This window comes from Homalodisca vitripennis, chromosome 1, assembly GCF_021130785.1.
Source record: "Homalodisca vitripennis isolate AUS2020 chromosome 1, UT_GWSS_2.1, whole genome shotgun sequence".
In the NCBI taxonomy this organism is placed as follows: Eukaryota; Metazoa; Arthropoda; class Insecta; order Hemiptera; family Cicadellidae; genus Homalodisca; species Homalodisca vitripennis.
The window spans coordinates 107,810,439-107,836,200 of NC_060207.1; the positions used below are offsets into that span (position 1 = coordinate 107,810,439).

Here is a 25,762-nt window from a genome sequence, read left to right on the forward strand (position 1 = left end):
TTAATCTTAGTTTCTATTTCTTTAACCGTAAATAGATTGGAAATGTCATACACATAGTCATTGTCCCCTTTTAAGTTTCCAGTGATTATCTGAACTCTGACTCTCCTGATTCTTTACTTTCCTCTACATAGTGCTGCCTACCTTTATAAACCATATTGCTTTTTTATTGCTGTAAAAAACTGTTCTCCTTTAGCTGAAGGCTCATTTACACCTATTTGGAGTAAAACATATTGGTTTGTTGTCATTAGGTTTTGTTAACATAATTTTTTCGATCTACAAAACTCTGTCAAGGTGGTCCCTTCTTTTTGCAATGAATTAAACGTCGTACTCACGAAACCGACATTGCGATGCTGTATGTATCCCTCGCTTGCCGCAACAATAGCAGGTTGATGTCTCCCAGCGCCTTCCCGCCGTCCGATGACCGTCTCGCTCCGCTACTTACCGCTTGTGTCTTTCGGTATCGACACGCTGCTCTGCATCCGGTGAATAACGCTGTCCTCCTGTAGTTTGTTCATCTGGGCCGCCCCCTTTTCAGCAAATTCCATTGCAGTAGCTAGTTGCAGCAGCCAGCAACGGCTTTTTCATAAGTGAGGTTTTCCTCCCCGAGAAGTCATATTTCTGTATATGTTGTCTCGCAGACCCGCGTACTAAATCTGTCATGTACCTTAAGTAGTCTGGCAATTTATCACCAAATTCACATACTTAAGATAACCAGATATTTAAATGCACAATATAATCGCTAACCGTTTCATGAATCCAAAAATTTGATTCCGCCTACTAAATTTAAATCTTTCCTTGATAAAAGATGCTTTGGGATGCAGATGATTAGCTATAGTGTCCACAATTTCTCTTGGTACGACTTGTCAGACGGTGTATTTGTCTGAGGTTGTTAATTAAGTCTTTCAGTAACGTATAGGTCCTTACACCCATAAACTGTCAACAACGAGCTTAGTTTCTTTTGAATTGTCGATATCATTACAATCATGAAAAGCTCAAATCTCTCTATATAAGACTGGCCAACGATTCTTCCAGCACTATCAAAATGACCCATAGACCCGATAATTGCCATTTTATGTCTTCTTGTACAACTCCGCAAAGTAACTGTTTAAAGTGTCCCCCGTAAAAATAATCGTCTAACGGCATTATGGTAACGATAAAAAATCAGCCTGTGTTGCGCTGCTTACAACACCAAGAAAATTTTATATCGGATCGGGCCGTACCTTACTACAACTCCCGACCGTTGGAATGTCCGGAATGTCCTCGCACATTCGCGGTTATTTGCACGTGTTCATTACGTTTGTTTGCCCTTTCGCACTATATATCACTGTAAATTCACTGTTTTCAAGGTCCCGAATGTCCTCGCCCATTCGCGGTTTATTTGCACGTGTTTTTTTCATTACGCTTGTTGCCCTTCCGCATCTATATCACTGTATTCCACTGTTGCAGTTGTTTTCCTCGTCGCCACTGTAAGCGCGACGTTCCACTATCCCATCCTCGTCGCCATCTGTAATATATGCGGGTCGTCACTGTACACACTATATGGGGTCGGGATAAAATAATAATATGTTACATTTTAGAGTATCATTGCTCTAGGACCGCTCGTAAAGGAACGGACGGGACACGGAGTATTTCATGACGGTGTCTGGTGGTGGACCTGGCTAGCTCAGCTTTGGACCGTTGGTTGTAGGGTAGTGGCGTGATGTGACGATCACAGGAGAGCAGACCTATGAGCATTCCTTTATTCGTATCAGACCACATCGTATGATACAAATACATCGCCTGATCAATACATACTGCCAACATAACTGTTGCAGACATTAAATATTGCTATGGGTACATTACCAACTTAGTATTTATCACACTAAATACACTACAGTAGGGAATTTGCGTCCCTACATATTTTACAGTACTCTTAACAGTATGGAGCGTCAAAGACTTTCAATCAAGAATTTTGGAAGTTAATTCTCGGGCCCTTACTACCCTTTAATTGTTGTTTTCTCACCATAGCAAGAAGTAAGCGATGTCGGAGGCGCGGTAGGCGTAGCACGCGAGGCTGACGGAACTAGCGGTAGAAGTGAGGTTTGCTGAAACTATTGTCGATAGTGGTGACGTGCCCCCTGAAGCCTAGCCTCAGTTTTTTCACAAAATATCTATCCATAGTATCGATTCTATACCATGATCACTTATTGCAACTGAACACTATTAAATGAGCCACACCAGTTGTTCACTAAATACAATATATCAATGAAAATTGTCCGAGCCAGATAATCGCTTAAGAAACTTTGAAGTTGGTGAGCGGTTTGACGTATTACGTATCACTTGCAAAGGCAGCGAGACAGAACTGATAATTGATGACCGGTGGTGGTGGAAAGAGAGGAGGCTCTGTCTGTGTCCAGTGGCGCACCCAGAAATCCTTTCTGGTGGATATTCGAAACACCGGAGAGTCGTGGGTATGGAATCCCCGGTCGGATAGATCCGTGGGCCTTCGATGAGTATATTTAGTACTTGATTACTGAAGTACTGGATATATGTAAGAAATAGTAAGAACAAACCTCACTTTCGTGGTTGAAGCGTAACGGTTAAATTAAAAAAGTTTAAGGTTTTAAACAAAATTGAATTATTAAATGTGCAATACCGTGTATTTAGTAAATTAAAATAGATATAAGGTTTGCTAATATATATATGTATATATATATATATATATATATATATATATATATATATATATATATGTTCAGTGTATAAGAATATAATACAGTATAAAGAAGTTGTCACTTCGGTCGGTTAGTTTTGTAACTCCTTTTTTTCTTTTATACTCTATGCTTACATAGGTTGGTTGTGTGTGGTATTCTAATTCTGCGGCTTCTGCTGTTTAGCAAGTTGTACAGTGATGGGAGGATCGAATACTTTAAAGAATCGAATACAGTGAATTCGAATTCACCCCTGTATTCGAATACTTGTATTCGAATACTTTTGATCAGCTGAGCGTATCTAACAGACAGGTCTAGACCTGTCTTACTTGTTTGTCACGAATTCATCACTGTATTCGAATATGTATTCGAATACTTTGGCTTTTGGTGCCTCGTATAAACAAGTCATACCCATGATATACGAACTTCAGAAGAAATATCTTTGTTTACCTGCTACTTCAGTTCCGTCTGAAAGACTATTTTCCACAGCAGGTCCTGTCACTAATTACCGTAGAAATAGACTGAAGAAAGAAAACCTCAATAATATTTAGTTTTTACACAACTATATAAAATAAATATTCATATTTGTTTTTATTGCTTAGAACTGTAACTCAGTTTTATATATATATATATATATATATATATATATATATATATATATATATATATATATATATATATATATGATATAATATTTATTTTTAAATTTAATAATTATACAATTAATTATACTTTTTTTAAGTATTAAAATTTGTAATTATTTTTTAAATTATAAATCTCCCCTAAATTATTCATTTCAAAGTCTCCATATATGTATTCATTTTAAACCTCATATGAATACGAATACAGCTCTTGGATATTTTATTTGAATACTATTTGTCAGAATAAACGAATACTCCAGGTTTGAATTCAATTCTTCCAGAGAAATTGTATTCATTTCAAAAGTATTCGAATCCATTTTGATGTGAATACTCTGGCTGTATTCGAATACTATTCGATTCTGTATTCGATTCTCCCATCACTAAGTTGACTTAGTTGAGTCGTGCAATAACCTATAATCTGTGTCGAGTGGTTTATTGAAGTTGGGCTACAACTATTAATATTATAACATCGATTTTAATTAATGAAACAGTAGGTAAGGTTATTATTTTGTTTACTACTTTAGCAGATATAGATTAAATGAAGTGATAATACGTTTATCACATACACATGTAATGAGTTTAGCGTAGTATGTCTAAAAATTATGTAGCCTATTTTTAAAATAAAGTAAGATATAAAAAAAACCGGGTCGCATATCGTACCCTACCCGAATAAAAAAAACGATTTAACTTTGAGTGCCATAGGTATTTCTCCAAGGCATATGCATAAAGTGCCAGGCTGTCTTCTGCATAATATTTGTAAGCTTTTGGGGAAAAAAGCTGTGTAAATTAACTACCTAACAGATTTTAACCCTTTGAGTGCCACGGCATATTTTCCCACGTCATACGCATAAATTGCCGGAGGAGCATTTCCTTCTGTTTTGCAAGCGTGTGTGGAAAAAATTATATTAAAAAAACTATTCAACCGATTTGAATAATTTTTTTTTAGTTTGTGTGTTATAAAACAAGGTATTTTTTCCATATAATATTATAATTATATTTTTATTTACACAAAAAGATAGGTTATAACAAAAAACTAAAAAATGAAAAAAAATAAATTTCAAGTTTGAATTAAAATTTTATTTATACAATATTTTTTTAAATTTTTTTTAGCTATACCATATGAAAGAGCATGAAAAACTGAATAAAAATCATGCATAATATGGTGTGTTACAGTAATATTTAACCAGATACTGCAATATATACAAAATACAACAAAAAGCAATTTTTGTTCAAGTTTGTCAAAAGTTTAGAAACAATATTATAACTATACTATTTCACTCAATGAAGTAAGACGACTGTAAAATACTAATTATATAAAAAGTATATAAAAATATACACAGGCCTACAATATAACCTTACTTCACCTAAAATCAATAGTTTGATTGGAACTTGCGTTTTACTTCATCACCAATCCAACAATAAAATATACGTCACTAAACACGAAAAAAGAAGTTTATAAATAATGCATTGTAAGTTTTACTGAACACAATTGCAGAATAGTAATAACAACAGTTTTCAGCATAAACACACGAAACTAGCACAATGTAAACGCACAACAAACGAAACTGTGTAGTTAATGGCAACAAGTAGCAGCTGACCAACTATTGCGTCATCTGTTTTTTTCTGATGGCAAATAACTACAAGGGGGCGGTGAACAATAAAAATCAATCACAATCGATTGTTCGAAACTTGTAGATTGCCGTGAAATAAGTTATTTGTCAAAACAAAAATGAATTATATGTGATATTAATTAAATACAAATCGTCTACTGGGTAGATGCCGGCAATTTATGCACATTTAACAACATCTACTATGTAGATGCTGCGGCACTCAAAGGGTTAATAACTTTGTTGTGGTTTTTTTTCTCGTTAAATGCTGAGTATGATACATAGGCCTATCATTACAAACAAAATTTGCTTTATAAAAATTTAAGTATTAGAAAAGTTTTTACTTTATAAAAAGTTTTTTAAAATCATTTAAGCTTCAGCTATGCTGGCTTCGAAGTGCACTGGTGTTTACAAAGTACATAATTGGGCCTCCCCGGGATTTGAACCCGTGATCTCTCTATTAGAGAGCCGAGACTATAACCATTAGTCTACGGAGTGTCCATTAGTTTCAACCTAACTTGATTGTATACAGTATTTTTAAGAGTTTTTTTTTCTTTATACCATGGTAAAGGCCATATAATTTTAAATAACACCCACATATAATATATCATTCCATAATTTAAAAAAAACATGGCATTATATGTATAAACAAAATACTACCCGGTCCCGACATTTTAAATTGTACTTCATTTGTCAGAGTTTAGAAATTACATAGTAATAGTGTAGTTTTCATAAAAAATCTAATAAAACATCAGTATAACACAAGTAAATATGATTAGTAAATGTAGAGTCAAATACATGCTATCGTATTTTTACATAAAAGTAAAATACATTTACTAAATAATAACCCTAATATCCTAATACATTTACACTGAAAATTCACGTTTTTTGCTTGGACACAACTTAAATCACAATATTATTTTTGTAAAGAAATAAGGTATAAGTTACTATTTTAGTTTGTATTTATTCAAAAGCTTGGTCATCGGCACAAAAACAACAAAAAAGGCTGACAAAATCATAGCATAGGTACTTCGGTATTATCGCAGCCCACTATTTTTGAACGAATTTTCCTTATCAAGGACCAAAATAAACTTCATTATACGTTCCTTCGGTACTTTGGGATTATACCGACCACACCCAGACATGAATCGTTATTTCACATTTCGTTTCTACTGATTACTAGATTAGCGTAGAACAATATTTCGTCAATATAAAACAGGAATTGTCTTATCGCAAACACCTCCCCATCCTCAGACAGAGGTCAAAGTCGAGCGTCTAGTAGATAACGTGATTGCAGAGTCTCGCCGCCCGTTCAGCTGGTGCATCGCTTTGTTGTACTTCCGTGTTTTACCTCTACATTTCTCCAAACACAAAAATTCAACAAAAACAAACATTTACCAAACTAAACTTTTTATTAAAAAAACACTCAAAACTTGTTTTTATTCTTGATCACATTCCGCCACCCAAAATGCGAGTGCCTCCGGCCATCAGCGCGGGCTTCGACAGCACCTTCGGTGCTGCCCCGCGCTGATGTCGACGAAAGAAAAACATCCCTCGAGATAGTACCTATCAGTAAAATATCAAATTCTAGAGGGGCTAATCAGAAATATAAATTGAATTGTAATGGAAAGGCAATGATGTACCGTGCAAATCACGTGATGCCGCGCGGCCTGCCGTAATCAGGATTCTCGAGAAAGATAAGATAACAGCGACAACAATACCGATCACAATACCTGGAAATGCTTGTAAGTTTGTAATTTTGTAATTGAAGAGTTGTTTTTTCGTTCTATCATGTTTGTTTCTATAAATTTCTATTTTTGTGTTCTTCATACTGGTGTGGTCGGTATAATCCCAAAGTACCGTTCCTTCTTCCATAATGAATCATAAAATACTCAAAGAGTCATACTTCCTATCACCAAATCTTCTCCAAATAGACGCACGAATGACCTGACATTTTCCAATAATATAACATTGTTCTTTTAGTTTTTGTTTTATTGATTGTCGTAATAACTTGTAAATTCCAAAATTGGTTTAAAAAGAAAATCTGTTTGTTTTAAAACTGTAATTTTTTTGTCCCTGATAAGGAAAACTCGTCCAAAAATAGTGGCTCTTGATAAGTATCCAAACAACTTAAGTTTCAAAGATAAAATAGTAGAGAAACGACATAAAACTCATATTTATCGATAGTTTGGAACCTATTGAATACAGCTGTCTGATTATTTGGCCAAAATAATCTTGTACTATAAAAAATATTGAAATACGAAACGTCAAAATTAGCGACGTGGCAATTACTCTTTGTACCACAAAAATTAGCGACGCTGTGGTACTCAAAGGGTTAAACAGATCATTCTTTTTAAAAATTAAGTTACTATTGAGAAACTAAGTCTAAATTTTTGAAGTGAAACACTTTTTTTGATTGAGATGAGTTCCTATTTATGTGTATTCCTAAAGATGTGTGGCTGGAAGGTATTGTGAATGATTCAAGATTCAAGATTCAAGATGTCTTTATTAGTCATTAAGTAACATAATTAGTTACAATAGACTTCGTCACATTATTGGGCAGTAATACTTAAAAAATTAACAATTTTATAATTGGAGACTTATTTTAAAATTAACAGGAATGTTGCAAGATATAGGAACTTACAAAACTAATAATTGGTATAAATAGAGAGTGGTTGTATAAAATTATTTAAGAAATAAGAAAGCATTGTAGGGTAAATATATATAAAAACACAGACTGGACAAGAAACACAAATAACACATACAATTAAAACCCAATGAAAAATGTAACAATATAAATATTTAAAATATGTAAGTCAGGTGGTTAAAACATAAAATCTCCAAACTATAAAATAAAGGTTAAAAAACTTAAAACTTGACTAGACAAAATTATAAACTTAATGAACTAATATCACAGGCCAAATATTCATTCACAGAGTAAAATGCCTTTTCTTTAAGCCATTTGCTTACAACTCGTTTAAACCTATTTATTTTTACAATCCATCCTCCTTTTGGTAATTTATTAAATAGTTTTATTTTCATATAGATATGACTACCTTTTGTTTTTTCAAGCCTGGTCCTTGGCAGCTCTAACATGTACTTTTTTCTAGTTTTATAAGTATGTATGGTTTCTCTAACAGTATAACTTTGCAGATTTGCTTTCACATCCAGTAAACAATAATACAGGGTCATCGAAAAATAATGCCTAGATTTTAAATAACTGTCATAAAAAACTATTAAAGGTAATTTAAAGGTTGTAGTCTTAAAATGTGCGGAAAGAAATACATTTTTTTCATACCTTAGTATGTTTCAATGTGAGCACAGTTCGTTGCCCTGCAGATATCAAGTCTGTAGTCAACTTCCTGCCACGTGCGTCCAATCATATCTGGCGTAACAGTTAAGATTGCGGAAGAAATTCGCTCCCGAAGATGGTCCAAATCCCGAATCTTTTCTGCGTAAACTATATTTTTTATGTACCCCCAGAAAAAGAAATCCAAAGGGGTAGGATCAGGACTTCTAGGAGGCCATGAAATGGGGGCTGCTCTACCAATCCAACCGTTTGGGAAGCGTGCGTTTAGTGCAGCGCGTACCTCGCGATGGTAGTGAGGTGGAGCCCCATCTTGCATAAAAATGATTCGCTGTCCAGTCTGTTGTTCGATATCGTCTAATTGGGGGAACACAAACAGTTCAAGCATGTTCAGGTAAACTAGGCCTGTAATGGTTTTTTCTACAAAAAAAGAAAGGTCCAATAACTTTGTCATGAAATAACGCGCACCACACATTGAGTTTGGGAGAATCACGCACATACTCGTGGATTTCGTTTGGCTGTTGCGATCCTCATACACGGCAATTGTGACGATTTACTCATCCATTTATGTGAAACGTAGCTTCATCACTAAACAACACTCTCTGTAGAAAATTTGGATTATCATCAATTTCATTTAACATAAAACTTGCAAATTCAGTTCGTTTAGGGCGGTCGGTAGGTTTTATTTGCTGTTTTATCTGAATTTTATACGCATGAAGTCTTAGCCGTTTGTGCAGTACATTTTGTATTGTTGTTTTTGGAATGTTTAGTTGAAGACTTCGTCGAGCAATGGATTTTTTTGGGCTCCTAACACAAGATTGCCGGATACGCTCAACATTCTCTTCTGATGTTCTTGGTCGGCCTGGTCTAGATTTTTTGCCGACGGTCCCTGTTTCCCTAAACTGGTTAAAACCATCGAACGATAGCTTTGTTATCAGGTGCTGTTTGACCCGGATATGTTCTCCGAAAGAGCCGCTGTACACTGACAATTGACTTTGACTCCGCGTACCAAATCACGCACTGTGCTTTTTGTTGCACGGTCAACATCGTACTGAGCGGCGGCGCGTCTGTGGCCGGCTGACCTTGACGATTGCGCAGCTTGTCTGCCATCACAAAGACAGGGAAACACAATCAGACTAACTAAAAACAAAACTTGCGTTCACCAGTTATCGTCCAGTGAAAGAATTACTCATTTAACATGAAAGGTTTTGATGTTATAATTTTATTAAATCTAGGCATTATTTTTCGATGACACTGTATATATACAAACAGGGCAATGTCATGATATTTAAATCCCTAAAAGCTTGCAGGCAAGATTCCCTTTCATTAAGATTTTTTATAATTCTTATTGCTTTTTTTTGCCAGACAAACACTTTATTTGAATGGCAACTATTTCCCCATAAAGAAATTCCATAGACTAAGTGGGAGTGGAAAAAGGCATAGTAGGAGGTTATTAGCATTTCTTCGGTGATGCAGAGTTTCAATTTGCGCAATAGGAAAATTACTCTCGCCAATTTAGTACAAAGATTTTCTATATGGCTTTCCCAGCTTAGTCTACTGTCTAAAAAGATTTCCTAATAGTTTAACAGGCTTAAAACATTTGTAAATTACATGGTCCATTGAAAAAATTATATTTTCTGTTTTGCTATTGTTTACAACAAGCCTGTTAGCCTGAAACCACTCAGTTGCTACCTTCATTGCATTTTCTTGTATTTTTATTAAACCATTAAGTGTACTATGGTGATTTAGAAGAGTAGTATATGACAGCTGATCAACAGTTAACATATGAGGCTGCAGTATATAATTAGCAGTAACCACCACCACAATCAAAATTAGATATTGATGATCTAACCTACCAAAACCAAAATCTCATGCTGTATTATAGTTATTTTAAATGACAGTTTAGTTCAGAAGTTTAGCTGTAAAAAGTATTAATTTAATGATGAATAAAAAACTATCCAGGTTATGTGTGTTTATTCAAACAAAGCAGTGACACATTTATTTACTGTAAAACTAGCTATGGTGGGAAGTGTTGATCCAATAAGTATGTTCACCTCCATTTCACCTTCTACTTAGTTCAGATCTCATGACGATTTCATCAGATTTGACTCCTGGAATCTGGAGTCATTGTCTATCTGAAGGGATCCAATATCTATCTGAAGGGATCCAATAAGGTCGGTGACGAAAAGGCTCAAAACAAACTCTACACTGTTTCGAAATTGCAAAAATTTACATCTAGGTTACAAAAATTCTAATCTAGATGAAGAGAGGTCTCGTTTCTTACTCATTTCTAAATTTTGGAACTCTTCAGACGAATATTCGCCCAGATGCCAGGAATCAAGTCCGTGGAAGTGTCAGTCAGATTTTAGACGGCTGCATTATAATAAACGGCCACCATGACGATTGAATCATAATTATCGAATTATATGAATCATCGATATTCATGACCATCTGATAGGCCTAATACAGAAAATACCGCAAATACCAAACAATTACCAAACTAATTAAATAATTGTTGTATTTTTGGATGAAATTATATGAATTATTTTAGTTTTAGTCATTAAAATAAATATTTTAAATGTTGGAACAATACGGTGTGATATAACCATCCAGCATATTTATGAAAATCCAGCAAATTTTATTTTATGACTATATGAGAATACATAGCCATTGAAAGTTAAAAGCTGCAGGAAATATCTATACGAGAAACACTGTGCACTGTGTTTAGTCGCTTTGATTTACAAATGTTGTTAGATACTGCTTCCTTCCAAAGAGTACAAGTACTAGCTCTAGTAAGTCATATAAATTCCCATGTGCAAAATTTTTGCCTGTCATGTGCTTTCTCCAAATTTATTTATCTAAGCTAATTTTAAAAACATACAGGGTGTTTATTGTTAATGAAATTAAACCATAATAGGCCTAATAAGAAAAAAAATAATTATAAAAATATATATTTATAGAGATAATAAAAATATATATTTATAGAGATAATAAAAATATGACGCTCCCAAATGTTATTACCTAATTTTTTAAATTAAAAAGTAGTGATCCCAATGTGAATACATACTAATTACTAGAAAAAATATACAGTATATGTAAACTTGTAAAAGGGTTACATTTTTTTGTTTTTTAGAGGTACATCTCACATATACTAAGGATGGGAAAAATTAAAAGAGAACGTCAAAAACTTCATCACTCCAGTGGGAGAAAGAAGCCAGAAGATGTGACAGTAACTGAAGAATTTGAGCAGAAATCAGTTGGAAAAAGTCCACTTTTGAAAAGTGCTGAAGAATTTGCAGCAATACCAGACAATTTGTTTGAAGGGATAGACATCAACTTTGACAACTTGAAGCAGAAACTGACAGAAGACGATAGAGTGAGTTTAAAATCCATTGCAAAATCATGCAAGTATGACAGCAAAGGAAAATTGTTGACAAAAAAAGAAAAACAAAAGATCAAGCATGATCTGTTTATGAGAAGTAAGTATTATACAGATTATAACTTGTTACTCTTGTATCCAAAAACCATCATCTGGTATTTTCAGTATTACTTATTAAATTTTCGCATTATACTACTATTTTAGCTATTATATTAAAATATACACAGGATGCTGTTTAATAATTTAGAATAACTTACAATCGGCTTTAATAGCCTTTAAGCAAAGATAACGAACTAACTTGTGAGAAAACAAAAACATAAGTGTAACATAACTGGCTTATCAAGAGTTTTTGTCCTATAAAGCTACGTTTTCCTAGACGCGCATTATACAACGCTGCGTATTTTCCTGCGCCGCGCATCTAAATGCGTTGTCGACATTCTGTGATCGCGGAAATTAAGTGTCTTCCTAGACGCGCAATATCGGGGCGCAGTGCAGCAGCCTGGTCCCAACCTCAAGTCATGTCGGACTATATACATGTGCGTGCCGCAGCTTTACTTCTTCTTTAAGAAGCCACTATAGACATGGAACTAGACTGTGCAGTTTTACATACGTTAATACCTAGCAGAGAATCATGCAGAGAAATGTTCAAAGAAAGAGATTACGAGGGAGCTTACACTATTTTAGTTAAAAGACATTTGCTTACTGATGACGTTAAATTTAAAGAATATTTTAGACTTACGCGTGGACAGTTTTCACACATTACTGACCTCATACGTGAAGATGTAACCGTGCAGCCTTCTAATCGTGTGAAAAATGCCTTAACTGCTGAGGTGAAATCCCCAAATTTGAGAGTAGTATCACCTAATTCTTCCGGTAGCCTTTTTTACAACTTTAAAAATTTCTTTTCAACGGTTCTTTTTGCATTAGTCGATGCAAACTGTAAGTTCCTTATGGTGGATGTTGGTGCTTATGGCAAAGAAGGAGATGCAGGAATATTCCAAATGATAAGTACAATGTTAAACTCGAATTATTTAATGCGGGCCCATTTGTTAAGATTTATTCTGTTTAAACGAACTTGAAAGTTTGAAAGCATTGTTCTTATGATGAGAATCGCATTTCTACACAACTCCACAGTTCCGGGTAATCAATTCTTAAAATTATGCCAGTTTTTAGAATCTATATTTGTGCATTCGTTTGTAATTTATAACAATTATTAATACAGTAACTGTATGTAGAACTTATAAACAAATATTTCTTAGATAGTTTCTTCCCACTCCTTGTCCTTCTTCAACACACTCTTGTATGCTTTTTGTTGTAAACTCCACAATATAGGTCTTTCTTGAACTTAAAACACTAAAGTTCGTCATCTTCCTCGGAAAACTTAACAAAAACATCGTCTTCCAGTGCCGATTTAGCACTGGACGCGATGGTCTCCATGGTGTTGCGCGGCGCAATGAAGGTGACTGACTGCTCTTGGAGCAGTGGTGTGGCGTCGTAGCGCGGCGCCGTATATCGCGCCGACGCAGTGACGCGCCTAGGAAAACAATTACACTTAATTCTGTACAAACCAGTGCTCGGTTACGCGACGCAGTTAGATGCGCGGCGCAGGATAATACGCGGCGCTGTATAATGCGCGTCTAGGAAAACGTAGCTTGAGAGGTAATGGCCTATCCACATATGTAGCAGGTCCCCTGTATAGCTGCCATCTAATATTTTGTTTTTGTTCAAATGTTATTTTACACTGATTACATGCATTGTGTCTGTTTTTGGATAAGGTTATACTTATTCTTGTGCAAAGAAATTAAAGTATTTGATTTAATTTTTTAGAATAATACATTTTAAAAATTTATAAATATTATTCGTCATGTATATTGCATATTTTAGTTTATGAAATTACTATAGGCAATAAATAAAAAATATTTTGTTATTAGCAAAAATTGTTTATCCTAATTTTATTATAAATGTAGGTATCTTTGTTTTGCTTTCATGAAACACCAATTAACCAATTGTACTGAAATATTACATGGACATTCTTAGGATCCCTGGGTTGAATTTAGGTCTATTATTATTTCAAAAATTCCTCGTTACGTCTCACAGGTCTCTAAAGTAGGTAAAAATTCCATTTTGGAGTTGAGAAGTATTAATAATTATTAAAAGAGCCTGTTAAATGTAATCTGTTCCGTAAAAACATTGTTTTGTGACAGCACGACCATAAATTAATTTAACCACTATTTTCAATTTGTTTATGTTTATAGAGTGAAAGCATTGAGTAAACTTGATAGTAACAATACTTCCCTATTTCAACATTGTGGCAACAAGGCACACCAATTAATTTATTCTGGATTTTACTTAATGAACAAAACTGTCAATGTGTACACGTAAAGTATTGAATTTGCTTTCCTTAGACGTTGTGGAACGACATATTTACAGTAGCTGAAGGAAAAAACGGAGGAACTGGGCATTAGCATGATTCAACAAACCAGCAATTCGCCAGCAATAGCAATTCGCTCTACGACTGAAATTTGAGGAAACAAGTGAGAACGGTGAGTCCGTGATTATAGCAAGTGGAATCACAAAGCAATACACAAGACACTAAATGCAATTTTTATGACAGAAAATCGTTGAGGAGACATTACATCCATTTCTCACTGATGAGGTATTCAGAGGTAGCACGAAGAATTTCGAGTATGGGAAACATTAAGGATCAATAAGAGACAAACTAAACAAAAGTGAGTTTTTTCATTACTAATTGATGAATCCACTGACGTTGACAGTTGTTCTTAAATATTGTTTTATTCAATGTGAAACAGGTGAAGCAGTGAAAGAGAACATTCTATTTTGCAAACCACTCCCTTATCACACAACAGAGAATGCATGTATGATCTGTTTATAAAGCTCTTAAGATCGATTGGAGAAAATGTGTTTCAATGTGCAGTGATAGTGTTGCTACTCTCACTGTTAAATGCAGTGGACTGATTGCAAGATTGAAAACCATCATGTCTAAATGGGTTCACTGTTTTTGACATAGGCAAGCTCTGGCATGAAAAGAAATGCTGATTTGTCAAGTTCTGGATAATGCAGTGAATATAATTTATTTTTTTAAAGCTCATCCATTACAAACACCTTTTTTCTCCACTCGGTGTGAAGAAAGGGCTCTTTAAATAAATATATTTTGCTTCACACAGAGTACAATGTTCTTCTTCGGATTGCTAATCCGCAGCTTGCAGATCATTTTACTTATGAAAAGTGGTTAATTTAACCTGCGTATTTGGTCAATAAATGGGGTTACAAAAAACATATCACTTTGGATCATACGAGTAAAGGATCTAATTTTTTAAAATTCTTTGAGGTTTGAATTTATAGAATTTGTTTCTGGTGTATTTTCACTCAACAAGCATTTTTTGTGAATCAATCGTCACAAAATCTCTTGTAGTGAACAGATCTAGCCAGTTAATACACACTCAACAAGCATTTTTTGTGAATCAATTGTCACAGTCCCTTGTAGTGATCAGGTGTGGCCTGTTAATATACACTCAACAAGCATTTTTTTGTGAATCAATCGTCACAAAATCTCTTGTAGTGAACAGATCTAGCCAGTTAACACACACTCAACAAGCATTTTTTGTGAATCAATTGTCACAGTCCCTTGTAGTGATCAGATGTGGCCAGTTAACACACTCAATTGATTCAATTGTTTTTGTAATTAAGTTTTGGCATTTATATATATATATATATATATATATATATTTTTTAATTGAATGTACACAAAATACATTTTATTGTCATTGACATAAAATTAAGTGAATAAACATAGAATATAGATGAGATTAATGTGTACGATAGTCATGTGTATGTCACACAGGGATATGTAAGACTATGTGTATTTCTTAATCCTATAAGGTCTAAGGGTCATGATCACGTCGCATTAGCGAGAAATGTCATAGCACCATTATTAAAGCATTATTTGATATGTTTAGCACACAAAATAAAAGAAAACAAGGCTGTTTTATGCATATGTATGATTAAAAATTATTGTTCTTAACTTTTGTTACTAATCCTGCAAAGTCATACAACATACATCTACAATCAGAAAAATATATGTACATAGTGTATATATTATATTTTTATAGTTTTTAATTTGAAGCAATTACCAAAATGTATGTATAGGGTGATTCAGGTAGAGGTTACAATTTTAAGTTGGCAGCACTGTTTGTTTATGCAAGATGAACTGCTGATGTCTTATAACTGGGTGTTGTTTAATGACATTTGTTGTTATGGAGTGTTATTTGACTGAACACATACTTTTCCTAATCCAAGAGATTATAACACATCACGGAAAACTACTAACATACATCTTATATAGTATACTACATATCACTTATAGATATTGCTTATATTTCCTATATTTGAAACAAATTACCTCTACTAGTGACTGTGAAGTCCGTTCTAGAGCTATATTTTTACGCAGTACGCTATCAACGAATTTCCATCTAGGAAAAATTAACTATTGTAGCAAAACTTCAGCTGGAACATGTGTATATATCTCGAACTTCAGAACAAATTAATAAGTGGTTATTCAAAGTAATATATATTTATTATTATGCATGTGCGTAAAAATACAGCTCTAGAACGGACTTCACAGTCACCAGTAGAGGTAATTTTTTTCAAATAAAGGATATAAAAAGTCCAACAATTATCTGTACAGCTATTTATAAAATATTGCAGGCTGATATGAGACTTTGTTATACTATATATGTTTATACTATAAACTGAGAACAAGGAACCTTGTATAATATACAATTTTCTTTCCAGATATTTTCATAAAAATATTGTAGGCTGATGTGAGACTTTTTTACGTAAAGATTTTTATACTATAAACTCATAACAAGGATTCTTGTACAACATACAACTACAACAATTTTATATACTTACGTGTCCATAAATTGTAAGTAAAAAAATTAAATATTATTCTAACTAGGTTATAACAAGGTAGGAGTACACCACATCATGTGTTGCGTAGCAGTCTTCGCCAAGTTTTCATACAAATTTTCAAGTCTATAGCTCATTTAGTCTCGAGGTTTCCTGTGAACAGATACTCAGACAGACAACAAATCATAAACCCTTTTAATTTTAAACATTGATATTTCTGTATGTTTCAGAAATAAACACAGCTCAGCAACTAAAAAAGGAAGCACTTCAAAAACACAAGAAGAGGAAAGGCTTGAGGAAGAGTAACACCCAGCTGGACACTTCCATTGAGCTGCCACTAAACACACAGAGGTCATCTGAGGGCATGAGTGAGACTAGTACCAAGCAAGTCAAAAGTATCAAATCCAAGGGTGTGAAGAAGGCGAAAGTGAGGCAGAGAGAAATGTAAGTGATGTTTATAGTATAAAAATACATTTAGTTAATCACACAACATGTTTGCCAAAAATATACTCCAGTCGATCCGTTCTTGTTTTCCTTCTATAACTAGTGTCCTACATGTGCATCTCTTGAATCTCAGTAAAATAGATCAACAACTAACTTGTATTTGCATGTGTGGAACTCTATTAGTTACATCGTTCTCGCTTATGCATTAGGGGATTTGGTTGGAAAAAGTACCGTTGGAATTGTTTAAAAAATTATAAAATAGTTAGTGTCTTATATAACCTATATAAACAGCTGATACCTATCAAAAGGCAAAATGTTTGCTGTTTCCGGCATATGCAAGCCAACCTTTAAAGTGGTCACGCTCACTTATGCATTGACGGATTTTGTTCAAACAAGTACCGTTTGAATCATAATGAAGTTGTTCAAATAGTTGTTATCTAGTTATTTTTTTATGACACTACTGGTATTTTTTGTTATTAAACTTAAAACTTGCAACAGTGCCGTTTTGTTAATTTTAAAGAAAATAACACAATTTTTTTTCTATTATTAATTCAACCTTATGTTCCATATTTGGTTTCTTTAGTTTAACTAGTGTTTGTAATTTTGTAATAAAAAAATACAAAATGACGGCTAGCAACTAAACGAGACATTTCTCGACCCATGTTTATATGACATTTTTTGTTTTTGTTTTGAATAATGAGTACTATCAGCCACAGAAGTTTGTGACACCTTCATTCATAATAATAATATGGTAATAATAAGTTTGAAGAAAGCTATAAATTCTTTTAAAAATAACAAGGTCATTATAATACTTCTTGCTAACAAGGAAGATCTGGCTGTAATCAGAAAAGCATTGATTAACATTGCAGTATTGGTAAAACATTATCTAACCCTCTAGCATTGCTAATCGAAGGAGAAAATTTTATTAAAAAAGTTTCTTGATTATATTAAACATACTTTACATGCATATTGTTTTACGCAGATACATCTACATTAATTTTAGTTACATTAATTCAGCAATAAATAATTGTTATAATCATAAACAAGTTAAAACATATTTCTTCCTACAATAAAAATACATAAATTCTTTTTGTTTGAAAATAAATAAAAAATTGGAGTCGTAGATTGAATATTAAAAAAAACTATAAAATAAAGTACTTGTTATTTCAGTATCCCTTATTACTATAATAATGAATTATACACAGATAAAGATTATATTGCTGAAGTGGAAAGGCAATTGAGTGACACAACCACTTATAAACATTAAATTAAGATTTTAATGAAGAATTTTGTTCAAAAATATTTAAATACATAAAAAATAATGCCTTACAGTAAAAAATAAGTGTTAATTCCATTAAGATACTAATAAATCAATCTCAACACCAACATTCTACATATTGCCAAAAGTCCACAAGAATATTTTACATTCACCAGGAAGACCGATTGTAGCTTCAATATCTTTTCCAACTGAGAGAATTTATTTATTTTTTGATGACCATTTTAAAAGAATTTGTGACAATCTTCCTTCTTATGTGAAAAATAGTAACGATTTTTTTGTACCTAGAAAAAAGTAGCTCAACCTCTTCCTGAAAATACAAGTACTAAATTAATAACAATCGACGTTCATTTAACACAAATATTGAAAACTAACAAGGAGTTGATTCTTTTTAATATTATTTAAACAAATCTCCCAAAAATACACTATTATCCTTAGATTTTCTTAATTTCATTTTAACTATGAATTGCTTTAGGTTTCAAAATAACTTTTATCTGCAGCAAAAAGGGACATCCATGGGAGCAAAATGGCTCCTTCTTATGCTAATCATGTGATGGGCAAGCCCATATTTTGGAAATGTTACATTGATGATGTTTTCATGGTATTGATAATATAGTAATGAACACTTACAACATTTTATCACAATCACTGAACACTTTCTGCAACCAAATTCTGCTGTAAAGATATTGAAATTTTTGCTGTAAAGATTTGGATTTTTGGAGGTTAACAATTATTCTCAGAACAGACTTCTGGGATCTTAACAGACTGTCTAAAGAATAAGGATTACCCCAACCGCTATAATGTAGCGTAGTAGACTTTCGCAGTATCCTCGGTAAACGTCTATGAGAACATCTACGAGGGGGTACCCAAAAGTTCCCGGTATATGTCTCCCGTAGGCGGAGGTTTGTCCTGAATTGACATGTCACCATTTTTGAACCGAGAAAACCATTCGTTCACAAAGCCAGGTACACAATCCCACATATAAAAAAAATTATCATTGCTTTAAATTTTGACTTGCTCATTCAAGCTTTTTTTGGCTCTCGGTGAAGTTGGGCTCTTTCAGTACATGAACTGACACTTTGTTTCCGGATCATAAGTAAAAAATCATGTTTCATCACATGTTGTTATTTCTAAAACAGTTTAGGCTCTGACTGGTGTTGTTTACATGTATACTTAAGAGAAAGGTTCAGACTAAATAGCTGTTGACGCATGCCTCCTTGATCCGCAGTAGCATCAGTCTCTTTATTTAACAGCCACACCTCATATAAAGACAGTGAAACTCTAAGACTGAAAGAAACTTATCTTCAATGCCTTAGAAAGTACTAGGTCACAGGAAGTAATCTGCATAAAATAGACACAGCCCTTGTTAATCCTTTCCGGGCCAGGCGGCAATATATTGCCGCCATAGATAGCGTCTGAAAAGTGCCAGGCGGCAAAATATTACCATCGGTAAAAACATATGCGAAAAGCGCCAGGTGGCAATATATAGTCTCCTTGATATTCGTAGTTTTCTTAAATAAATACAACGTCAAATGATTAAAGTTTTATGTTTTTTTATTCCCTGGTACATTTGTAGATAATTAATATGAATATCATTTTTATTTTGGATGTCTATGCATTTTTATTTTGTAATTGTCACGTGAAATTATCAGCTGACTCGATCTTTTGTTGTTAATTCTTAATGCTTTAGTGTAATCGTATTATTGTATGCTGGATCCTTCTTCATTATTTTATTTAGTTGTTGTAAATATTATTAGTGTTAGTTGTTACGTGCTTAACTATTGTGTGTAGTAGTTTCAATGACTGACAATTTGCGATCTCACGGGAGTGAAATTGTAAATAGCACATTTGTAAATAGAAAAAGTGTAAATAAATTTCAAATAAAATTGTGTAAATATTTCTTGGTAAATAGTGTTTTTTAACTGTATTTAAACTGTTTATGGATCCTACAATCATCTGTTTACTGGTACATCCATAATGTGAATATTTATTTTAAGTTTCTTGCAATGTAAGAGTCAGTTACTTATAAAATGTTGCAAAGTACAATTATGCGTATTTATACAAAATGTGTCATAAAAAATGTATTTACGAGAGAAATAACATAAAATTTTGTATAGTTGTTCCTTTCTAAGTTTACAATATAATAAAATAGCTTCCCACTGTAAAATTATTTTTCCTATTTTAGTTATTTGCAAAAAAATAATACAAAAATCAAAAATTTTATTTAATGTATTAAAACATTATTTTTTAATTTTAAATTACTTAAAACTACATCTATATATTTTTTTCTTGATAGTATATATATCTATACGAGTAATTTGGTGCAACTTTTAGGTCATTCTTTAATTTTTATGAAAAATTATAAATTTTAATCTAAGAGACTGCAAAATCGTCAATTTTAGCCTGGCATTTTTGACTAGTCACAAAAAAAGTTGTTAAAAATTTTGCAACATCTCATATTTGGTCCTGGCCCTGAAAGGGTTAAGAAAAACTATGACCTTAAAATGCCAGGCATCATCTAACCGTATAAACAAAGCAGAGAATAAATCAAAAGCAATCTGGCAAATAGTAAACAGTAAAAGGAAGAATACAGAACAAGGCAAAGAGCAGCTGACATTGAAGATAATTTGAGAGGAAACAACTAATCGACATGAAATCACTGAAAATCTCAATGAATTCTTTACCAAAGTTGCACAGTAAATGTTTACCATCAATAATTAGCACCAAAAAGGTGTACAACTCACACCCCATGTAGAAAATTGTTGGCTCAGTCAGATTCACCACTACAGAAAAGTACAAGTTATTAAAAGCATGAAATCCAAAACCTCAGCATGGCTTGATGATATATCGTTAAAGTTACTCAAACATTGCAGAGAAGCTCTCACATCCCCCCTTCTCAGCATCATAAATAAGTCACTAACATCGGGACTCTTTCCATCACCCTTGAAAGTTGCAAAAGTATATCCTAAGCATAAGAATAACTGCCAAAAGGCACCTAACAACTATATATCAACTCCACTTTGTACGAAAGAGACTGATGGACTACCTAGGACAAGAAGCCTTGCTAACTAATAGCCAACATGAGTTTGTGAAAGGCAGATTCTCAACAACTGCAATTGCTGAGCTGGCAGAATTCATTTGAAATCAATTTGAAGTGGAAAAGTTTGTAACTGGCATAATGTTTGACTTCAGCAAGGACTTGTCTGGGATACAACCTTATCCTACAGATGCTTCATAGCTGGGGTATCGGTGGCTGTGCTTACAGTTGGTTTAAAAGCTATTGGAAGAACCTACCTAAGTCGTGAAGATAAGGTATTATAACAAAGGAACAAAACAAAACATCAGATGCAAACCGTTACCTGTAAGCAGAGGAGCGCCAAAAGGATGTCTTAGGCCCTATTTAGTGTATTTTGTTTACTAATGAAATATATTATCTTCAAAATACTTACTGCTCTACTTTAATGTATGCCAATGATACTACTTCTCTGCTAACTGTGAACTCTACAGAATAACTAGCAATTAACACGTATACAGCACTAAATATGGCGTACCAGTACTGCCACTCAAATGACCTAGTAGTCAATATGACCAAGACCAAACAACTGGCATTCGATAGAAGACTAGATAAAATTGCAGCTTTTCCAGAAGTTGACATGCAGCTCAAGGCAAAATTTCTGGGCATGACAATTGATGATAATCTTTTATGTACTCAGCGTGGTGACGACCTTTGCAAGAAATTAAACACCAGCCTCTTTTCCATCAAAAGAATTCACAATACCAGTGATTTAAGCATTGCAAAGGTAACTTATTATGCCCTTTATGAGTCTCATCTGAAGTATAGCATTGCTATATGGAGAGGAACTACACTCACTAACCTACAGAGACTTCTCTTGATCCAGAAGAAAGTAATATGAACTCTTAAAGGCCTAAGACGCAAGGACAGCTATCATAAAGGCTACAAGGATCTTCACATCTTGACAGTTTGTGGCCCTCTACATCCAGAAAGGATTACTGATAAGAATGAATTCCCTTGGGGAGCAGATACAACCAAGTACAACACTCGACATGCTGACAACTACATCCTGCCATCACACCATCTATTACTTTATGAGAGGAAGCTGTCATACGAGGGGGTACCAAAAAAAAACCGGAATTGTATTGCTGGCAGCCGGCAGCGTGTAGTACACATTCCTGCCACTAGGCGTGTGTCGCGCAACCCATCGCGAGCTCAGTGACCCCAGTTCCGTTGTCCTAGTGCATTCTGTTCGTTCGTAGTGACTGTTTTCGCTAACCCTGTTTTGTTCTTGTTTCGTTTTTTGTCATGGCAAGTTTAAGTGAACAACGTGCAGCTGTGAAATTTTGTTTTTTACTTGGTAAAAATGCTGCAGAAACTATTTTAATGTTGAATACAGCTTACAAAGATGATGCTATGGGGAAAACTCAGGTCTACGAGTGGTTCGCTCGATTTAAAAATGGCGACATGTCGATTGAAGACAAACCTCGTTCTGGACGTCCACCAACCTCTCGAACGGACGAAAATGTTGAGAAAATTCGTGAATTTGTGCTCACTGACCGTCGGCAGACAATTGAGGAACTATCAGAGAGTAGTGGGTTAACTTGGAGCTCGGTTCAGCGAATGTTCGCCAGAAAAGACCCGATTTGTGGCAGACTGGAGACTGGTTCTTCCACCACGACAACGCACCGGCACACACAGCCATCTCAGTTAGGCAGTTTTTAGCCAAAAACGGCATAGTTCCGCTGCCCCACGCACCTTACTCACCTGACCTCGCTCCATGCGACTTTTTTTTATTTCCACATATGAAAAGAGGCTTGAAAGGTCAAAAGGTTAAGAAAAAAACGAAGCTCGAGCTTGCAGCCATTTCTAAAGATGACTACAAAAAATGTTTTGATCAATGGAAATACCGTTAGGACAAGTGTATTAGTTGTAATGGAGATTATTTTGAAGGAGATAAGGTCGTATTGTAAAAAATTTGATAATATATAATTTGTATAAAATAATTCCGGTTTTTTTTGGGTACCCCCTCGTACATGGGACGCAAACTTTACAACTTGCTGCGAACCGAGATAAAGACTCAGAAGGGGAAGAACCTGAAGATGGCACTGAACAAATGGTTGGTGACCAGGCCATTATACACAGTGAAAGAATAGGATACATGACCATCTTAGACATCATGACAGCTCAATTTAACTTATATTTTTTAAATTTGTAACTTTAGCATTGAATTTTTTTGTCAATACATTTCTCTCTAAAAATTGTAAATGAAGAGATTTTGGCTTTGACTTTTAAGGTTCTGTAGAATACAAATTTGTTCCTGTGTAAAAAATTAAAATTGCTACTAAATATCAAAACACTTGGAAATGTGTTATCAGAAGAATAAAAAAGTATTGGAAGGAGATCTTTGTTCACAAAAACTTCCTTAGAAGACATCGAAGAATGACATGTTTCAAACAACATTTACTGTTCTGAACGTGTTCATTGTGTAAATCCCAGCTACTGATTATCAATTACAATTTTTGTTAGTTTTACTTAATACTAACAATTAGGTGTACATGTAAATCATAAAACCTGCTGGTGGAAGTACAGATGTACAGGATTATATTCACATGAATTTGTCTGCACATTATTTTGAGAATGGTTTGATGTAAAGCAGAGGGATTTCGCAAAAAAGTTTGTCTGTTGAAGAATAGTAAGGTACAGCAGGCATTTGAGTTTTTTTAACTGCACCCATAGACCGAATTACAAAGGTCAGAAGTAGATGCTTTTTAACATAAGTAGACTTCTCAAACTATATATATATATTTTTTTTTTTTGTAATTTTTGGGACCATGGTAGTTTTTTATACCGACCCACTTGTGCTGGTGTTCATAAAAGCCAATATGTGTATATCAACTCTGTTTTCCCAGTTATGATACAGGAAGGATTTGTTACTTAATTCTCTCTTAAATTAGAGATTCTTTCCATTATACTGTTATCATGGAATCTCCTTATATTAACCACATATGGATCTTCCGTATTCTAGATTAATGAATTTTTTGTCTATTGTGCCCTTCAAACTGCCCCAAAACCATTGCACCCATTGGCAAGTGCCCACTCTGCCTATTTATAAAAATGGCAATGTTCGGAACAACAAGGAAAAATCCTGTGGCACGCACTGGGATTTAATTTATTCAAACCAGAAGTTACTTTACATGTGCAAAACCAGACTAAATTATGAGCCAAAATATGGGCTCTGTGTGTGCGCACAAACGAATGTATATTCTTGATCTTTTGAATAAAATTCACTTCTGTGTTTACACTTTATGGAAGCCTGTAACACGACACCCAAGACATACTACTGGATACCTAAGGTACTCCAAGTATGTCTGAATTACTTGCATATTATCTAGAGGTTTAATGTACAGTGGAGACATTAAGCATGTTAGTTATCCAATGAATAAAACATTGAGGCATCATATGAAATAAATACTGATGAATCAGATGCACTCTGGCTCCAGATCTTTTGGGCCTTGAAATTTACTGTGAAAGCGCTGCAGGCCTAGTCAGGCCGGTTTATTTGTACATGTTCGATAATGTTATTTTTAAGAGTTTGATAATAGTGCGTGCCTGTAGTTGGGATTTGGCTGAGCATTAGCAAAGTTTATAGTTCAAAGTGATATCTTGATAATGAATTGACCTATAAACTTGATGATAGCTCTACAGGCCTGTGTAGGTCGCCATGCATGGATCATACAACCTCATTAAGCCTGTTATAGAAAGAATGACCTTGTCATCAATAACTTTCATATAAAATATAAATATCTGTTTGTATGTTTTGCAGGCTGCAAGATGTATCATGTTTTCGCAAGATTCTAACCAACATCCAGCTTACTGAAGATCCTGATCTTGCGTTTAACTATTGTCTCAAACAAGTGAGATCTGAGATACCTTTAAGTGAAGCTCCGAGATAGTTAACAGTAACTTTTTAACACCATGTATATATATAAATATATATTAATATTTATGTAAGTAATCTTAAATAGTTTCATTTAACCTGCTGCAATATTTTTGTCAAAGTAGCAATGCGTAGTCATAAAGGGGAAACAGTTAAATGCACTTTAAGCTGTTATTGGGGTGTACACAATTAGAAGAACATGACTAAATGGTAAAACTTTGTCCTTGGAAGGGTCTTGAAAATGTCCTATGTTAGATTTCACCACTCCTATTTCTGTGTCAGCTCAGTGGTTGAACTTTCCTCTAAGGTCGAGTGACCAATACTAGCCATTTCGGATTCTTTATTATGTTTCACTGGCAACAAACAACATACAATTTTAAAAAGTGTTTGTATGACCAGCTGCTTTTTTAGTGGCCTGCTATGATGAACACCCGATCTCAGGGGACAAACCAAATCACTAAATATGTTCGAGCTGACACAGAAACCATGATGGCCAACAATGCTGATCTGCTGAGAGCAAAGGTATAAAAATATGT

At 34.0% G+C, this 25,762-nt stretch overlaps 1 protein-coding gene across 1 annotated transcript; it reads left to right on the plus strand.

Moving 5' to 3' along the window:
* The first annotated feature begins 3,717 nt into the window (after positions 1-3,717).
* On the plus strand, positions 3,718-25,305 carry LOC124368922. The gene is made up of 4 exons (XM_046826471.1): positions 3,718-3,825; positions 11,379-11,724; positions 16,784-16,997; positions 25,113-25,305. Exons 2-4 carry the CDS (start codon positions 11,403-11,405, stop codon positions 25,240-25,242), a joined length of 666 nt encoding a protein of 221 aa, XP_046682427.1. The 5' UTR covers positions 3,718-3,825; positions 11,379-11,402; the 3' UTR covers positions 25,243-25,305.
* The last annotated feature ends 457 nt before the right edge of the window (positions 25,306-25,762 follow it).

What these genes read in the sequence shown, in the direction of transcription:
- LOC124368922 (XM_046826471.1), top strand. Translation starts at nt 11,403, where the DNA reads ATGGGAAAAATTAAAAGAGAACGTCAAAAACTTCATCACTCCAGTGGG. An exon ending in GCATGATCTGTTTATGAGAA is followed by an intron (nt 11,725 to 16,783) that starts GTAAGTATTATA and finishes TGTATGTTTCAG; the next exon opens with AAATAAACACAGCTCAGCAA. An exon ending in AAAGTGAGGCAGAGAGAAAT is followed by an intron (nt 16,998 to 25,112) that starts GTAAGTGATGTT and finishes TATGTTTTGCAG; the next exon opens with GCTGCAAGATGTATCATGTT.